The sequence below is a fragment of the Phyllostomus hastatus genome, unplaced genomic scaffold (assembly GCF_019186645.2).
Source record: "Phyllostomus hastatus isolate PE091 unplaced genomic scaffold, TTU_PhHast_1.1 phas_scaffold_46, whole genome shotgun sequence".
Classification (NCBI taxonomy): domain Eukaryota; kingdom Metazoa; phylum Chordata; class Mammalia; order Chiroptera; family Phyllostomidae; genus Phyllostomus; species Phyllostomus hastatus.
This window is the reverse complement of record NW_025334032.1, coordinates 24,566,171-24,583,400: the sequence shown is the minus strand read 5'-3', so window position 1 is coordinate 24,583,400 and position 17,230 is coordinate 24,566,171. Positions and strand designations below refer to the sequence as shown.

The 17,230-nt window shown below is 48.5% G+C and overlaps 1 protein-coding gene and 1 long non-coding RNA gene across 5 annotated transcripts in view; one reads left to right on the top strand and one right to left on the bottom strand.

The window, feature by feature from the left end:
- LOC123807420 overlaps positions 1–1,123 on the bottom strand; it is a 23,324-nt gene extending 22,201 nt beyond the window's left edge. The window contains exon 1 of the long non-coding RNA XR_006783649.1: positions 1,005–1,123. This is a non-coding gene — a long non-coding RNA (uncharacterized LOC123807420). The remainder of the gene's footprint in view (positions 1–1,004) is intronic.
- On the top strand, positions 640–17,230 carry ERLIN2 (ER lipid raft associated 2). Of its 4 annotated transcripts, none has more exons than XM_045821228.1 (12): positions 640–746; positions 1,954–2,075; positions 3,485–3,566; positions 4,563–4,609; positions 6,308–6,369; positions 6,525–6,650; positions 10,243–10,316; positions 10,474–10,532; positions 11,065–11,156; positions 12,022–12,111; positions 13,993–14,072; positions 14,492–17,230. In XM_045821228.1, the coding sequence occupies exons 2-12, from the start codon at positions 1,969–1,971 to the stop codon at positions 14,690–14,692; spliced, it is 1,020 nt and encodes a 339-aa protein (XP_045677184.1). In that variant the 5' UTR covers positions 640–746; positions 1,954–1,968; the 3' UTR covers positions 14,693–17,230. The 4 variants fall into 4 exon arrangements, with proteins under 4 accessions (XP_045677184.1, XP_045677185.1, XP_045677187.1 ...); XM_045821229.1 differs by lacking the exon at positions 640–746 and adding an exon at positions 758–1,136; XM_045821231.1 differs by lacking the exon at positions 640–746 and adding an exon at positions 1,300–1,323.

The following is a 17,230-nucleotide window of genomic DNA, read 5'->3' as shown; positions in this document are numbered from 1 at the left end:
CTGTGATCTGTGGCAGGCGTTACAAAGGCCGTTAATTAGGCTCCTGATGTTAAAGAAGCGCCAGGAAGGCTTTCATCCACTGTTAGTTACCCTCGTACTGAAGTTAGATTTTGTCCACTAAAATGGAATAATTCCACCTTAATCTACTTTATGATGCCGTGGGGACCCCAAAGGCCAAAGATCCTACAAAAGCATACAGGACAATTTGAAGGTAAGGGACTGTTGATCAGCGACGTAATGGTGCTGATCTGCACATTTAAAAGATGTATTTCGTTGAGGGGTGCTACAGAACAGAGGCGAGCAGAGGGCTAAAAACTGTTGCAAATCGCTAGTGCCTGCTCCGAGAAAAAAAAAAGACAGTCATGACCTAACGTGGAGGGGAATCCGGAGCAATCTCCAAAGTCAAAACGTTGGAAAATAACAAGCTCAGCACCGCTCGTGTCCTCCCTGGGATCACTCCCCAGGCGATCCGCACCATCGCCACCCCTGAAATCCTAGACCCAAATCCCTGACCGCCCGACCCTTGTCGCTGGCGCTCCCTGGCGGCCACCCGCGGACACTAACCATTCGGAGCGCGGGGGCGGAGCTAACGAAGTAGGGCGGCAAGGGGGTGTGGTCTTCTCGCGTGAACTAACGCGTCATCGAAGCGACGGACCCGGAAGGAAGTGGCGAGCTGAGGGGTGTGGCCGTTTCTGCGGTTGCACTGTGGTTCGGACAGAGTACGGAGCGCCTGGAGGGACAGCCTGGTACGCGGCCCCCGCCCCTGAGTGCGTGCACTGGGCCTAGCTGCGGCTCCCGGCCGAGCTGATGAGCTATACTCCCCGGCCCCCCGCCAACGGCCTCTTCCTCATGAACGAGAGAGCCACCCCTCTCCCCCGAATCTCTTTCTGTCCCTAGCTCCCGAGCGGGACCGAGCAGAGGCTCCTGGAGCCCCAGCTCCTACCCAGGGCTCTTGGGATGCTCGACCTTCCCTCGGAAAGGGCGCGAGGTGGGGCGGGGGTTACCTCGAAAGGGAAGGACGGCAGCTGCAAATCCGTAGCTGGAGGCCACCTCGGTGAAATCAGCGCCTTTCAGATGTCTGCGCCCAACTTCTAGATCAAGGAGGCAGAATCCACGCCCTGCGCGGGTTGGCCCAGGCACGCCTTATTGTGAACTGTGGTGTCAGTTACCCTACTTTTTCCTGATCATTCAGTGTTCGGGAAATGAGTCTCTAGATCCCAACTCTTTCGCAACCTTGTGCCCGAACGCAGTTGGACACGAGTCCAGAATCTTCCCACCCTGGGGAACCCCAGTTCTCTAACCGTGGGCTTGGGAACCTGTCAGGTACAAAGTAACAGGAAAGTGGGAGGGAGTGTGGCTGCGGTCTTGTTCAGAGCCCTCTCTCGTTTATAGCCCAAGGTGTAACTGGGAAGGTGGACAGAAGGCCAGAGAGTCCCACATTGGAACTCTTCGCATGCTGCCTCTGTCGCTGCAGCCTCCGAAGGAGGTTTCCTTTGAAGTGGCAGGCAATTAGGACCGGGAGGCTCTGACCAGGATTACAAGCCACAACTGCCTGTCACTCGACTTCCTCTGTAATTTGGGCCAACACACCGCAGCTGCCTCTTTTTCCTTTTACTGGTGTGAGTGGCCCCAGGGACGGCACAGTCGTGTTCACAGGGAGAGAAGGCTGTGTTTTGAGCGCTGCCCAGTTGGCACCGGTTCTCCCTGGGCCACAGCTGTATCTGGAGCCACTGCCTCTTCCACGAGCTGGGGAACAGAATTCCACAGTTAAGGAATGGGAATGGTGACTGGGAGCAAGGACAGGAAGAGCTGTAGGTCTAGCCTCGTGTTCATACTACAGCAGGCTGGATAGGAGCCGCCTCCAGGGAGCTCCGCCTGGTGAGGTACTCTGGCTGTCCTAGCTTGGCTCCTGCACCGCAGACCAGACACGTTTTCCCGTATCTTTTTCCCCAGGTTAACGGTTCACGGATGGCTCAGTTGGGAGCAGTTGTGGCTGTGGCTGCCAGTTTCTTTTGTGCATCTCTCTTCTCAGCTGTGCACAAGATAGAAGAGGGACATATTGGGGTCTATTACAGGTAAGGCAGAGGCAGGGAGAAGCTTACAACTTCCTGTTAAATGACTCTTTCCTAGTCAGGGAGGAGCAGATTCTGCTGAATATCACGTTTATGTTTTATTGAACATGGACGCCTTTCAGGTTGAGCTTTTGTGTTGGCGGCCATGAGGAGGGGAACATGTGTTGTATGTGTATACGCTTACACATAAATGTAAATCTAAAATTTAGCATTCTAAGGTGATGGATGGTGATTGATAAGTGTATAGAGAGATTTAGAGACAATACCTGAAGGCAGCCATTGCTCCTTGCAGATTTTCTCTGAACATTGTTCTCTCCTGCATCCCTCTATGCATCTTGGTGCCTCAGGGTTGCCTCTGATGAGTACCAGTTCTTGAAGGCAACTGGAGAAGACAGCCTTGCTCTGCGAATTTTGCACCTACTCTTTCAAATTAACATTTCAGGAAAAATGAAAGAGCCTGTAGCTTGGTTTATGTTACTCAAGGAGCAATTAAAAGCCTTGGGTTACCTTCCTTTTAGTAACTTCCATAACCAAGTTTTTTGCTTTAAGTCTTTATGACCCTCTTCTGTCCTGGCTGGTGTGGCTCATTGAGTTGGGTGCTGGCCTGCAAACTGAGGGGTCACTGGTTCGACTCCCAGTCGGGGCACACACCTGGGTTGCGGGCCAGATCCCCAGTTGGGGGCGTGAGAGAAGCACCTGATCAATGTATCTCTCCCACATTGATGTTTCCCTCTATTTCTCCCTCCCTCTCCCTCTCTCTAAAAGTAAATAAATAAAACCTTTTTTAAGTCTTTATGACCTTATTATGTGCCTTATGATGCTTATTTCTGGGTTTCTCATACCCCTTTAATTATTTCTCCCTACCTTCTGTTTATATGTCCCCCAAAAAAGGCTTTTTATTATCATTTACATACAACTTGAATAGAAAGATGACTTTCTTTCTAGACTCTATCTTGACTTTGACTCTGCTGCCAAAAAATACATGAAAATTATTTGTAAAGTGTACTTAAAATTATTCTTTTGGTGTTGATGTCACTGGAATCCAACATCAGTGCAGTCGGTTGATAACTGAGTTACTGGGTTTAAGTGCCCCAATGGATTGCCACAAGTTCAACAGTTACTACAGAGTAAAACAGACTTCCTCTCACATGTAGCTGGGGATTCTGCTGTCTTTGTTCCACTTAGCCTATGTGCCTATTTTCCTCGCTGCAAGAGCATGAATTGTGGTTTTATGTTTAAGCATTGGGTTTCCTAGAATATTCGGTCTGCCTGGGAGGAAGAGAGGGGTCTGTGGGCATGGCTCTGGCACTTGTCACTCTCTATGAAACATTCGTACTTTTGGGAAAGCTGCCCAAAGAGTATCAGTGTGAAAGGTACCTCCTGCTAAATGGACTTCCCTCTCTCCTCTGCAGGGGCGGCGCCCTGCTGACTTCCACCAGCGGCCCTGGTTTCCACCTCATGCTCCCTTTCATCACCTCGTACAAGTCTGTGCAGGTATGCTTGGCTTGTGTGGCAGGGCCGGACAACTGCGGACTGGGGGTGTGACTAATGCATGGTTTGGAATTACTCAGCTGCTGGATGAGTATAATGCCTTTTCAAGGAATCATTTAAGAATAAGTTTTATATGTGAAGAATGAGGGTCCATGGGCCATTTACTCTGGAGCTTCACCTGATTGTTGAAAAAAGTTGATTGGGGTCCTTGCCTCCCGACTGGGAGTGTTTCTTCACTTCCAGACAAAGCCAGAGGAGAATCTGCTTTGGATGTGTAAAGGGGAAAGCAGGGTGTCTGTGTCTGTGTTTTAAATCACAGGCTACCAAGGTAGATAGAAATAAAATATGGTAATGTCGCTGGTTCTTATTTGAATGTCAGAGATGTGAACATCATTTTTGGGGAGGGCAAGGGAAGTTGAACTTAGTGAAGGGAAATGACATCTCAGATAGGAGTAGGATTACTTATGACAGACCTAAAGCCTAGCCAAATTAGACCCGTGGTCTTTGAAGTGTGTCCAGTATCCTGGGATACCTCCTCAGCATTTTCCTTGTGAGTTTCTTCTGCCATGTACTCCGCTTTATGGTTTTGGAGGTGCACACATGCCCATTGTCTCATTTGGACCTCACAGTAATCCTGAGGGTGGGCTGAGCAGGTCTTATAGGCGGAGACGGGTTAAAGTACAGAATCTGCTTCAAGACCAGTAAGTGGAAGAGGTAGAAATAAACACAGGGTTCCTAGTCCAGGGTCTTTCTCCCTAAACCATTACCACCCAGCTCGTTCGCATCGTGGTTCACTTGCAGTGGAGGCTGGCCGGCCCCTTCGTTGGGTCAGTCTCACACCCTGCAAGTCAGGAGGAGACGGAGGGGTGTTCATGTTTACCAAAGACGAAGTTCAACCCGGACAGGTGTGCAGGGACAAGGCCATTCAGAATTCCAGAACTAAGTTACTCTTTTTGTCACTGCCCGTCTTTCAGCATTGTGTGTCTCCTCTGTTTCCAGACCACGCTGCAGACGGACGAGGTGAAGAATGTGCCGTGCGGGACGAGGTAAAGTGCCCGGAAGGAAACCGTTGAGCCCAGATAAGAGGAAGGGCTGGCTGGTGGGGTGGTTGCAGTGAGAGATGGTGAACAGGGAGGTACCCTCTGGTTTTACCAAGTTTCCTGACCACTGGCTCCCTGTGTTCTGATTCTAGAGGGTGGAGGGGTGCAGTAGAGAGAATCACAGAAGTGAGGTTTGGGAGGGCCTCACATGTCGTGAGAAATTTGGACTTTTTCTGTTAGACGTAAGGATCCTCTAAAGGCTTTTAGCAGATAAATGAGTTCACAGAGGAAGATAACTTTAGTATAACGAACTATAGGGAATGGCTTAATGGGGATGGGCCCTTAGTGGCAGGAAGTCCAAAGATAGCATCAGTGTAGCGGTCCGCTGAAGAGGAAAGAAGGTCTAACCTGGGACAGAGGCACAAAGCAAACGCCACGGGAAACATTTGGGCAGACCCAGAACTGGGACACCACACAGGATAATGGGTCTGATCTTGGCACAGAGTTGTATTTGGAGGGGCGTTGGGGTGAAAAGGAAACTTAAAAGACAAACAAATGCAGTGGTGAGCCTTAATTGGAAACTGGTCCAAAAATAACGGCTGTGAAAGATTGATGAAATTGTATTGGTCCGTTCAGGCTGCCATAACTGGACGGCTTAAGCAACAGGAGTTTATTTTCTCCCGGTCACAGAAGCTCCGGGTCCAAGCCCGAGGCGCCTGCAGGGTTGGTTGCTGGGGAAGCCTGGCTTCCTGGCTTGCAGATGGCCACCTTGCTGTGTCCTCACGTGGCCTTTTGTCTGCACATTAGAGGAGAAAGCGACATCTGGTGTCCTTTTTCTTTTTTTTCTTTTTAACAAGTCTAATCGGTTAGGGCCTGACCCTTATGATCTCATTTAACCTTAATTACTTCCTTAAGGGCTCTATCTCCAAATATAGTCACATGGGGAGTTAGAGTTTCCACAGAGGGGTTTGGGAGGGACACAGTTCAGCCCATAATAGGAATCACTGGGGAGGTTGGAGTGACCGGGTGTTCAGTAATGTTAAGGAATTATTGCTGATGTCCTTCATTTTGGGAATGGTTTTGTGACTCTGGAGGAGAATGTCATTACACCTAGGTGATGTTGCCAAGTGTTACAGGGTAAAGTGTCATGAGTGTAACTTATTTTGAAGATTTCAGGGGAAAAAAAGTAGATTAATCAGTAAGGTAAAATATTAACTATTAAATTTCAGTGTTGGTAAATGGATTTTAGTTCAACTTTTCTGTATCTTTGAAATTTCTGCGTAATGACTCCTTGGAGGAAGGGGAGTGCTGGACTAGAGCGATGGTGCACACAGTGGGAGGAGACTGTCCGCGAACTCCACGGCGACCTCTCGTGATCTAGAACTCCTCCACCTGCTTTGGTCTTCTTCCTTCAACCATTTTTGTCAAAACAATTGCAGATTCAGAGATATGCACTACTCTTTTCTTACTGGTGTATCAAATGTTTTGCTTTTTCCTTTGTGGAATTACTTTTAGGAAGTGTGATTTCTCAGGAGATTGTATTCTTGCTGTAAGCTCAGAAGCTCCTACTTCTAGATCCACACACCTTCCGACCTCTCACGCATACTTCTCCTTTTGTGCCGAGTCGCATGTCAGGTTGCCTAGGAGACTGCACTCTGTTCCAGAGCTCCTTAGTGACTTCTCTGTCCATCCTTCCTCTCACAGTGGCGGTGTGATGATCTACTTTGACAGAATCGAAGTGGTGAACTTCCTGATCCCGAATGCAGGTGTGTTTTTCCACTTGACCCCCCACCACCAGCTTACCGTCCCCAGCATGCCACCCCAGTGCCTGTCACAGCACCTCGGGAAGGGAAGACTGCTCTGTCTGAGCAAGTTTTACGCGCTGCCTTCTCTCGTTCTGAAACCTCTCCCCACCCCCCAGTGTATGACATAGTGAAGAACTACACTGCTGACTACGACAAGGCCCTCATTTTCAACAAGATCCACCACGAGCTGAACCAGTTCTGCAGTGTACACACGCTTCAAGAGGTCTACATTGAGCTCTTTGGTAAGAAAGTCTCTTCTGATCAGAGCATGCCTTAGCAGCCCTGCTTCCCCCCACTGCCTACTTCTGAGCTGTGCACAGGGTCAGGTGGGTACTGCTGGACCGGAGCGGTTAAAAGACCCAGCGCTCAGGAAGTGGTCACGAAGGGCATTCCACAAAAATGCTGGTGACAGTGGAAGAACATGAGAGTGGTGGAGCTATGGGTGTGGGAGGAGCTATGGACCACAGGACTCACTCCTGGCCTGAATCAGAGGACTGGGATGGAACTCTGTTTCCACGGCCCCTAAAACCTCATTCTGAGACAAAAACAGGCTCAGTTCTAGAGGAACCTGAGAGATTATCCAGCCCTACATCCTTGTTTTAAAATAAGCATACCTACACGCAAAGAATGTCCTGCAGCTAGTTGACAGCAGCGGAAGCTAGACCCTCCCTCTCGCGGACCTCACTTTGTATGCTTTCCACCACGCCATACTGAAGGAAAGACCCCGCCAAGGCTGAGGGGAGTGGGACAAGGACCATAGCTACTTACAGTTCCGAGAACCTCTGTAGGGGGTTTTGGTTTGTTTGTTTGTTTACCCTATACCTATAAAGATGAATAGGGAAAAGCTTCAGACTAAAAGGATTCACACACATAAGTAAACATTTCTTGTCCGTTTACCTGGCCTAAGTAAACATAGCCTAACTTTAGCGACGAAGAAAGGAAACATTTCAGTAATTGTTATAGCTCTTTTATGGTAAAATGTTCTATTATAAACTTACTGCTAGAAGCTTTCTAGTACCAGTGCTGGAAGTAAATGGATTTTTCAGCCCATAGTACAATTATTCTTGATACTAGGACTGGACAGTGATTTTTCCCAAGAATCTCCGTAAAAAGGACCCTGAGTGGGAACGTTTTTTAGAGCAGACAGAAGGAGGAGTCACTGATGTTGCCAATGACCTTAATTAAGCAGGCAGCCTTTTGCGCTGTGTTTCAGATTTGGGAAACCATCAGAATCACTTTTAATTTTCAGCAGTAGAAAATGAATCTAAATTCACTCTATAGGGTTTAGATTATTTTATTGGGTTTGAATTCACTGTGCTTTTAGGAAAAATTTGGTAAATTTGCTACTTTTTAACATCAAACAACTTTATAAATATCATTTTTTTTCTCTCTAGCTATTGTTTACAAACTTGCACCACTAATTGAACATTTCAAAGCATTTGAAACAAAAAACAAAGGATCTCTAATTGCCATGAAGAGGAAATTAAACTGTGAAATTGTTTTGCATTAAAAAACTTTTTATTGTCTTAGAGATCAACATGGTAGCTTAATAAAGTATAGCTTCTTGTATTGTACAAAGGAGCTAGAAAATATATTTGCTTTGAAATTTTTTTCTTTTTAAAGTTCAGTCTTGTCAGCAGCACTGTTTTGCTAAGAATATATTTGCATCCATAAAGGAGAAACTAGAATCTCTAATCCTATTCTTTGACCATCAAGGCTTTTTTCTATTGTAATTCCCTCCTCTCAGCACTCCTAGCCCCGACTTTCAACACAACTGCATAATTCTCATCCCTGCTTACTCTGATGCATCTCCTTTGCCCATTTTATGAAAATATTATCCAGCCCTGGCCAGGTGGCTCACTTGGTTGGAGCATCATCCCATACACCAGAAGGTTGCAGGTTCAATTCCCAGTCAGGGCACACACCTAGGTTGTGGGTTCGAACCCTGGTCAGGCGTGTAAAGGAGGCAACCAGTCGATGTTTCTCCGCATTGATGTTTCTCTCTATCTCTCCTTCCCTCCCTTCCTCCCTCTCTGTCTTTCTCAAATCAGTGGAAGAGCCTGACCAGTGTGGCTCGGTTGGGCATCATTCCATACAGCGAAAGGTTGCCGGTTTGATTCCTGGTCAGGGCACATGCCTAGGTTGCAGGTTCAGTCCCCGTTCAGAGGGCATATGAGAAATAGCCAATTGATATTTCTCTCTCGTCTTGATGTTTCTCTGCCTCTCTTTCTCCCTCCCTTCACCTCTCTGTAGAAATAAACAAAATAGATTTTAAAATCAATGGAAGAAAAGCATATCCTCCAGTGAGGATTTAAATATGTGTGTATATATACACACACACATATACTATATATGTATGTAACCTAGTATTTGTTCAAAAGTTTACCTGAAGAACTTCTTGGTGTATACTTAATAATATACCTTAGCCAGCATTCATTAGCATAACTGTAACACAAGCAACTTGTTACCAGTGTTACTTTGGTAAACCACCTTTCAAAATATTCCTTTCAGATTTTCCTAGAAAGTTACTAGCCCACAGCCACAGGTTTCTACCTCGACTCAGATATAACTGTGTCTGATAAATGACTGTTATTACTAACTTATGGAGGGTACGGGCCATCTCACTTAAAGTTTGGTGGGCGTCCTATTCAGACTAAAAACTATGAAATGTAATACTCATCTCTAGCTGTCAGAGTGCTAGGCCACTGCCCCTTACAGGGTCCTACCTTGACGGGCACTTCTCCCGCAGAGCTGAGAGCCCTGTGAGAGCATCTCTAGTACATGGGGACATCCAAACCCCTTGCTCGCTGATATGATGGTTGAAAAGGTAGCATTTTAAGCCCTAAACATCAAAACATAGTTCATTACAAGACAAACATTACAAACATTACAAAACAAGTTCATTATCTTGCCTACTAACGGCTTGAGCACACCTCAACCTCTGCAGATCTCAGTCTGGGCACCTGTAAAAGGCAGGAGTTAGATCTTCTGTTTCTCAGAGGCCCCTGTTTGGGGATTCAGATGCCCCAGCCTGGTGTCGTGGACTCTTCTGTCCGTGCCCTTCCGGGATCTTGCTGAGGATCGCAGGCCAAAAAAGGCAGCCTGGTGCTGCGGTCCTGGGACCGCAGCTGGAAGGGGGATCAGTTATAGTTCTTCCTACACTTGTCTGTGAAATGACTCACATGTGAATTCCAGGCGGAGGAGTCGGGACCAAAGCAAACAACACATCAAAAGACTTGGGCTCATTTCCAAGACTGTAAATTTTTATTTTCCCCTCGTGTTATTTGATGGAGTTCCTAATGGAAACAGTCTTCCTTGGGGCTACCTTGACGTCAGAATCTGTTTTTCTTTTGAGAACATCTAAAATTGTTAGATTTAATGTGCTCGGCTCTTTTCAAAATACCTAACAGCCATTCCATCTCCTTTCTCCATGAAGACCGGGTGCCTGCCTTCTGTTTTGCTCCTGTTATCTGGAGAAAGGCTGCTGCCTAATACAAAAAAATGTGCTAGAATTGTTGTTTGTTTAAAAAAAAAAAAGCTGTTTCCTTTTGGGCAAGGTCGATATTCTCAACAGCCCAGGCGATCCTGTCTTGAGACCCCAGGAAAAGGAGTTTCCCATCTGGCCCAGGTAGAGGGCCTGCAGAGGCACGTTGCTCCGGAGTCTTGCTGGGGACTTTAGGTTTCTGAGCTATGATGAGCACTTCGCCTGGGGAGGGGCTTTTGCCTGCGAGACGCATTCTTGAACAGGTATTTTAGCTTTAACTCTCCATGCACACTTCCCTCCACCTGCCTAGAAAGCGTGACAGCCCCTTTTCCTGTCTTTCCGGGTTGCAGATCAGATTGATGAAAATCTCAAACTGGCTTTGCAACAGGACCTGACCTCCATGGCCCCTGGGCTCGTCATCCAGGTAAGCATTGCCACTGTGGAGTGTCCCCTGATGAAGGTGCACCCCCACCCCTTCAAGGGATGTCCTTTCAGTGCAGGAAGATCAAGGACCAAAGGAAGCTGCTTAGGTCCCTCGCCTCCCTGACTTCCCATCAGGTGCTGTTTTTCTCCTTCTGCAGGCTGTGCGGGTGACAAAGCCCAATATACCGGAGGCGATCCGCAGAAACTACGAGTTGATGTGAGTATCCTGTGCCTGAGCTGAAACCACCACCCTCTCCCAGCTCATCCCACCCCAGCGTTCACTTGTGCCAGGCTTTCATTCCCATCTTGAGTGTTTGTCACAGCCCATGGCACTGTGGGGTGGAGCAGGCACGCCAGGACGGTCACCTGGGCTCCGTATCTGTGCCTGAGTGGCATGGAGAAGCCCTCTGGAGCAAGGATGCTTTTAGAGGGACCGGGGGCCTTGTCTGTGCTTCAGGCTCATGCCAGAGAAGATAGGAGGCAAAGACGATTAAGTGGGCCAGCAGGTGCATTTTACTGAAGTAAATGATGCTCTGTTTCCCACAAATGAGTTATTTTGGAGGAGGAGGTGAGCCATGTCTGCAACAGATCTGCTTTCACCCGGGACGTTGAACCACCAGCCAGGAGAGAGTAAGAAATCAGGGTTTTCCCTGTCTCAGCAGAAGAGTTCAGCTTCTCCAGGGGACACTGAAGTTCCTCAGAAACTCTTCCATAGCGACCTCACAACTGCATACTTTTTTCCCCTTCAGGGAAAGCGAGAAGACAAAGCTTCTCATTGCAGCCCAGAAGCAGAAGGTGGTGGAAAAAGAAGCCGAGACAGAGCGGAAGAAGGCCCTCATTGGTCTGGATGTGGTTCTCTGATCCCCTTTCAGGCCAGAAGGACTGGGGGTGGTGGGAAGAGTCCAGGAAGCCTCCGGCACAGTTAGACCACATGGTTCTACAAACCCTTGCCACCCGTAGGAGTGGCTCTTAGATTCCCAGAAGCAAAGCTGACGTTGTCAGATTGGGGCCAGTGCAGTAAGTTCAAGTTTCCACGTACATCTTAAATGAAAGGAGCCCTTACTGTTCACTCACAGTGATGAAGGCTAACACTTACTGAGCACTTACTGCGAGCCATGTACTTTCCTAAGCACTTGCATTAAACCCTCTCACTCCTCACAGCTAGCACGTGAGGCAGACGCGTACTTGAACCCCGCTTTGCTGAGCTGGAACACAGAGCAGGAAGCACAGAGAGGGTGAATAATGTGCCCACAGCGATGTGGCAAGTGCAGTGGTGGGACTCCGCTCCAGAACCTGCGTCCTTAACTCTACACTACACTGTCGGCAACAAACCTGCCTGCTTCCTGAAGTGAAGTGGCAGGAATAAGCTGTTCAGAGAGTACCTCATTCCTTAAAATATTCCTTTAGGAGAAATACCCTCGTGATCTAAGAAAGAAGTTAGGATTTGTTCCTTGAATCAATCAGAGTGACAACTGCCGTCCCTTGAGCCCACAGCTCCCCAGTCACTGTCTTGCGCTGATGCCGTGGTTTGTGCTCACGGGTATCCTCCGTCTCGGCCCACGCACGCCTGTCTGCTCGTCCTCTGGGGCTGCATCTGAGCCGACCCACGCCCACGCACCAGGGCCTCTGCTCAGGGGGAAGGTGAAACTGAGTCAAACCCTTGAAATATCAGAGCTCTAAGCCTTTTCTCAACTGTGTTCATACAGAGGCAGAAAAAGTGGCTCAGGTTGCAGAAATCACCTATGGACAGAAGGTGATGGAGAAGGAGACCGAGAAGAAGATTTCAGAAATTGAAGGTAAGAAGTGAAATGAATACCTAGATTTTCCTCAGACCCCACTTCGTGTCAAGGGGCTGAAAACGTCATCTCCTTTGCCCTTTAACCTCTGTTCTAAGATCTCTCGATTTCTTTGCAGCATCACTTTTTCTCTGTGCTTTCGCTGTGGGGCAAATTTGGCATTAATTTTCCACATCAGGGAGCATTCATTCACTCAACAAATGTCAGCTCCTCACCACTGGGCACGCTTGCGTTAGGCAGTAGAAAAAGGGATATCACACAGTCCCTGCTGTCTTGGAGCTCACAGTCTGGCGTTGGAAGTAAACTAAAAAACAGGACAAAACAGCAGCCCTCTCCCCTACACCTTACCTACGCCCTCCTTGGAAGTCAGCGAACACCATAGCTTTGGCCTGTGAGTCTGCTCGCAGGGACCCTGTGCATGTTAAGCTGGGTGTGAAGAAGATACGTTTCAGTATAAGCAACACTGGAGCTGGAGAGGAGTGTTCCTTTGCTGACTTTTCTGAATATCATTCACCTTCAATTCCCTGTCCCTCAGCTCTTAGCTCATTCCCACCAGCCACCTTTTCCTTTGGGTGGTATGTAAGTATCAAGCACATTCTAGGACAAAAAGGGAACCCCAGGGCCCGGCTTCAGGCTCCAAAGTGCTGTATCCAGTTGTACGCATCATGGGACCTGCCAGGCTTTGCAGGGGCTTATTGAGGAGCCAATTAAGGTTTTACAAATCAGCAGCTCCTCATTAGGGAACTCAGCAAAACAACAAATACATTTTATTTCTTATAAATACGTGTCATCAGGTGCTGAGACCAGGTAAGTCTGCCTCACGCAGCCAGAACTCCAGCCAGATTGCGGGCTCTTTCCACCCAGGGTCGTGCTGAGGGTGCACAGTAAGAACCCGCCCGCAGACCGACCTTCCTTCCCAGGCCTTTGCTGCAGATACTACTCACGTGAGACCGGACTCGTTCCCGAGGCAAGGAAGTGGATATCAGAAATGCGCATCGACTTGGCAGAAAGCTAGTCTCAGCAGATTGAGAAAGTGTATTGCTTGCATAGTAGAAGTTTAAACAGGTCTCAGTTCAAACAGGTGTTAGTCCAGACCACAACTGGTAACTCTCTCAGAGTTGTGCCAGCTTACCCCCTGTTAATTAGAACCTTCTTGAAATGACTGATGGAAAGAAAAGGAGAATGGAGTTGGAGCGGAACTGGACTATTTTATGCTTGTGGTATTCGGTGTTAGGGTGGACCCGCCTCCGGCCACACTCAGAGCCTTCTCTAGGCCTCTCTTGCTTTTGCAGTGCAGCACACGAGGGGTGAGGTGGAAAGCTCAGACTGGAGGCTGAGGCAGGGTCCCTCCCCAGACGCCGAGCTACGAAAGGAATGAGAGCGCAGGAGCAGGATGTGTCTCTGGGCGGCCGTGCTTTTCTCCGTGGTGCTGTCCAAGGAGATGTGGGTGACCTAACGGAACCACTTCTCCATTTACAAGCATTGTGGGAGGCGGCTTAAATGCGTTTTAAAGTTACGTGCGAGTATAGATTAAACATGTCCGTAGAGGTGACAGTACTCCTAGTAGCATTCAGCCTGAATGTCAGTCCTTTCCCTCCGAAGACAGAGGGCATTCTGAGGGAAAATAACAGGACTTCATAGTCAGCAAAAACAAAGAAAGGAAACAGAAAAGCTGTCGGGCCGCCAACGGACTTCCTCAGACTAGTCCCCGCCCCAGGGAGATGCCGGCAAGGCCCTCGTTCCCCCATCCCACAGACGTGGAAACCAGGGCGAGGGGGACAGCAGTCTCCCCGAGGCCGGGGGCAGTCGGGGAAGGTGACGGGGACCAGACCCAGCGCCCTGGGATCCTCCGCACTGCGGCTCACTGCGTTCTCCCCGCAGATGCTGCGTTCCTGGCCCGGGAGAAGGCAAAGGCCGATGCTGAGTGCTACACCGCCATGAAAATTGCTGAAGCAAACAAGGTGAATGCCCAGGGCCGCCTGTTCAAGAGAACATGTATTTGGGTTTAGGCTGGTACCATCTGAGAGCCCCTCGTGTTGGGAGACCCCCCGCCACCCAAGGCCCCTCGTGGCCAGAAGTGGCTCCTGCGCTGCGCGGGGCAGGCACTTCCCTTGTCCTTGGCAGTGCCTTGGGGACGTGCAGTGTCTGGGCTAAACACAGAGACTCCTGAAACTCCTGCAGCTCTGACCTTGAAAACCTGCGATTACTTTCTCCTACAGAAGTGATTGCCCTGTTACTCATGTAACGGTGAGACCAGGAGAAGTAGAGGGAGCATATGTCTTTGACGGGGACCCTCTCCTTATGACCAGTGAAGGAGCGCCACCCACCGTTGGCCCATGCAGGGCTCCACCTAAGTCTTCTCCTCCTTCTTTTTTCACAGCTGAAGCTGACCCCTGAGTATCTACAGCTGATGAAGTACAAGGCCATTGCTTCCAACAGCAAGATTTACTTTGGCAAAGACATCCCTAACATGTTCGTGGACTCTGCAGGCAGTCTGGGCAAGCAGTTTGAGGGACTAGCTGACAAGCTGAGTTTTGGCTTAGAAGACGAACCCTTGGAGGCAGACACCGAGGAGAACTGAAACAGAATTTTTATACAACCTCAGGTGAACTCAGAGAAAGAGATCTTTATTTTTTAATGATGAGCCAGGAGGCTCCTCCCTCTCACACTAAGCTTCTTTGTCTTCCACGTATTGTGGTGGAAAAGAAGAAATGGACTTTAATCTATTCCACTGGGAAGGGAGGGCAGGGATTGATGATTTTGGGGTTTTATTCAGGGACATAGGATATATAACTTCTGTTAAGATTTGTAGACCATTGGTTTGACCTTTGACCTCCAGGCATTCATTTTAGTCCTTTAAAGCTGGCTTAATTAAGGATGCTATCATTAAGGAGTGGGAGAAAGAGAGGGTGTTGCCTGTCGATGGTTTCATTTCCCTTATTTGGGAAAACAAACGCTCTCCAGACCTCTCACCCCTGCCTTCGAGGTGGGAGATGCCTGTGGGTGAGGCTCACAACTGAGCAAACACGTTCTTGTCGGTTTGCCGGGAGAGCCATGCGGGCGCGGCTGCAGCACGTGTGGCCCTCCTGGCGTTTCCGGCTGTGCGGGCGTGAGTTATCCCAGAGGCGCCCTTCGTGAGCCCTCGTGAGGGAGAACGGTGCTAGATTTCGCCAGCTTTTCTATGCCTGCTGCCCTCGATGCCCTGGAGCCGAAAGTGGTGGCTTCTGTCTGCATTGTCAGAGCCAGGGCTTGGCCATCGCCACACCATTCTTTTCCAAACTCTTCCCCGTTCGTTCTGCAGTTTGGGGTTACTGAGCCCCTCTCAGTCTGCTCGTTGGTTCCAGTCAGCATCAAGAAGGCAGGAACAAACAACTCAAGTGTCTTAATAGCTGCTAAAGTAGGATTGTTATGTCTGTTAGTGGCTGAGGTGCCTGCCTGGCAAACTATACGTTCCTTGAGGTCAAGTGTCTTTTTATTGTTCTGGAGATTCTACAGTGAAGATTCTCTGGAAGAGAAGGGCGGGTCATCCAAAAGCATTCCTAATCTTAAGGTGTATGGCTTGTGCTGGGAGTTCGCCTGGTGCAGTAAGAGGTCTGTTTTCAAACCCAGGGCTCCAGGCAGCCACACAGGCATCAGACTGAACATTCAGTCTCCAGAGACAGCTGTGTGGGTGCAAGGCCGAGTTCATGCCCAAGTCCCTGGGTTGAAGCAGCTGCATCAAAATCCGTTCTGGTGTTTTCTTTCTCATTCATAATTAGGAAAAGTTTGGGTCACTCTGGGAGATTTGGGAAGGGGGAGAGCAAACATGAGAGAAAGGTTTTCTTATATCCTAGAACTGGAGTTGAGGCTGGGACAGCCTGTGTAGTCCCTGGGTTGTGTACCAGGTTGTTAAGCGGAAGACGGCTCTCTGGAGTTAACGTGCCAGCATGTTGGTAATCTCCATGACAAGCTCTGTCTTAGGATTTGGCCTTGTCATTAGCTTCTCTCCCTCCCCACAAAAACCCCACCCTGCACCCCCTGGCTCGGTGAAACTGTGAATGCTACTTTGCGGCACAGATCCCCGCCTCTTTTTTAGTCCAGTGACCAGACTTCCACTTTGTCAAATGGCCCCAGAACTCGGGCCAGCTTTCTCCAAAGTAGCAAGTTTGGGAAGCTTTCTTCCTGCCCAGGAAGAAACAAAACGTTAACTCTTCTTAATTCCAATGTCACCCTTCTCTTCTAACTTTTGGGTCTAGAATTCTCAAACCACTGGTCCTGATCACATTTTCTGCAGGCAGCCCAATGTTCCTGGGAGTGACGGACTTGAATGCCTTCTGAAGTCCTCACGGAAGGCAGTCGCTCTCCCCAGGCCAACATAGGGAATCCACTATTAACACGTTCTCACCCTCCGTCCACTCCAGTGCCACTAGTCACCTGTTAGGAACAACATGCCAGGTCCACCATCCCCAATTTACACATGTGTCTGCTCCCTCTACTCTGAGACTCGCTACCTAGACCTCAGAAAACACTACTTCACTACAACTGAATAAGTAGCAAGGATGTCTCAGTCCCTTGGAATAGCACGTTCGTTCAGGTTCTCATGTTGAAAGTCTCTTAACACTAACATCCTGTGATAGCTTGTCTCTTGTGTCAGATACTCTGTGAGCACAGGAGAGCCTCAGTACAGTCCTGCAGCCTCTGCCCCTCTCGGTGTTAATGTGGGTTCCTCTTTAAACAAAAAATGTAAATGTAGCACCCACTAGTTTAAATCCAGCAGTTGTCTGTACCTGCCTGAGTGGTGAGATCATGGAAGTCAGCTGTTTCCTTAGCACGGGACAACTAACCGGTCTACCTGTATGCCTTTCTTCAGCACACACTAGAAAATTGGAGCTTAACATTTGAATCCTAAACGTGAAATGTGACAGCCTGCAATTTTGTAGGCAGTAAGTCATGGCTGCTATTTATAAGTGGAACTTCTATCAAAATAAGTAACTGTTTATATAATTCAGTTTTTGTAGAATTTTCCAAGGAGAAGCCACCTTGGTTGAATGTTTCTCACTCATTAAACTTTGCAGAAGTGATTCATATTTGGTATTGTTTTTAATCACTTTTTTATATAAAGACAATGTTTGCAAGGAAA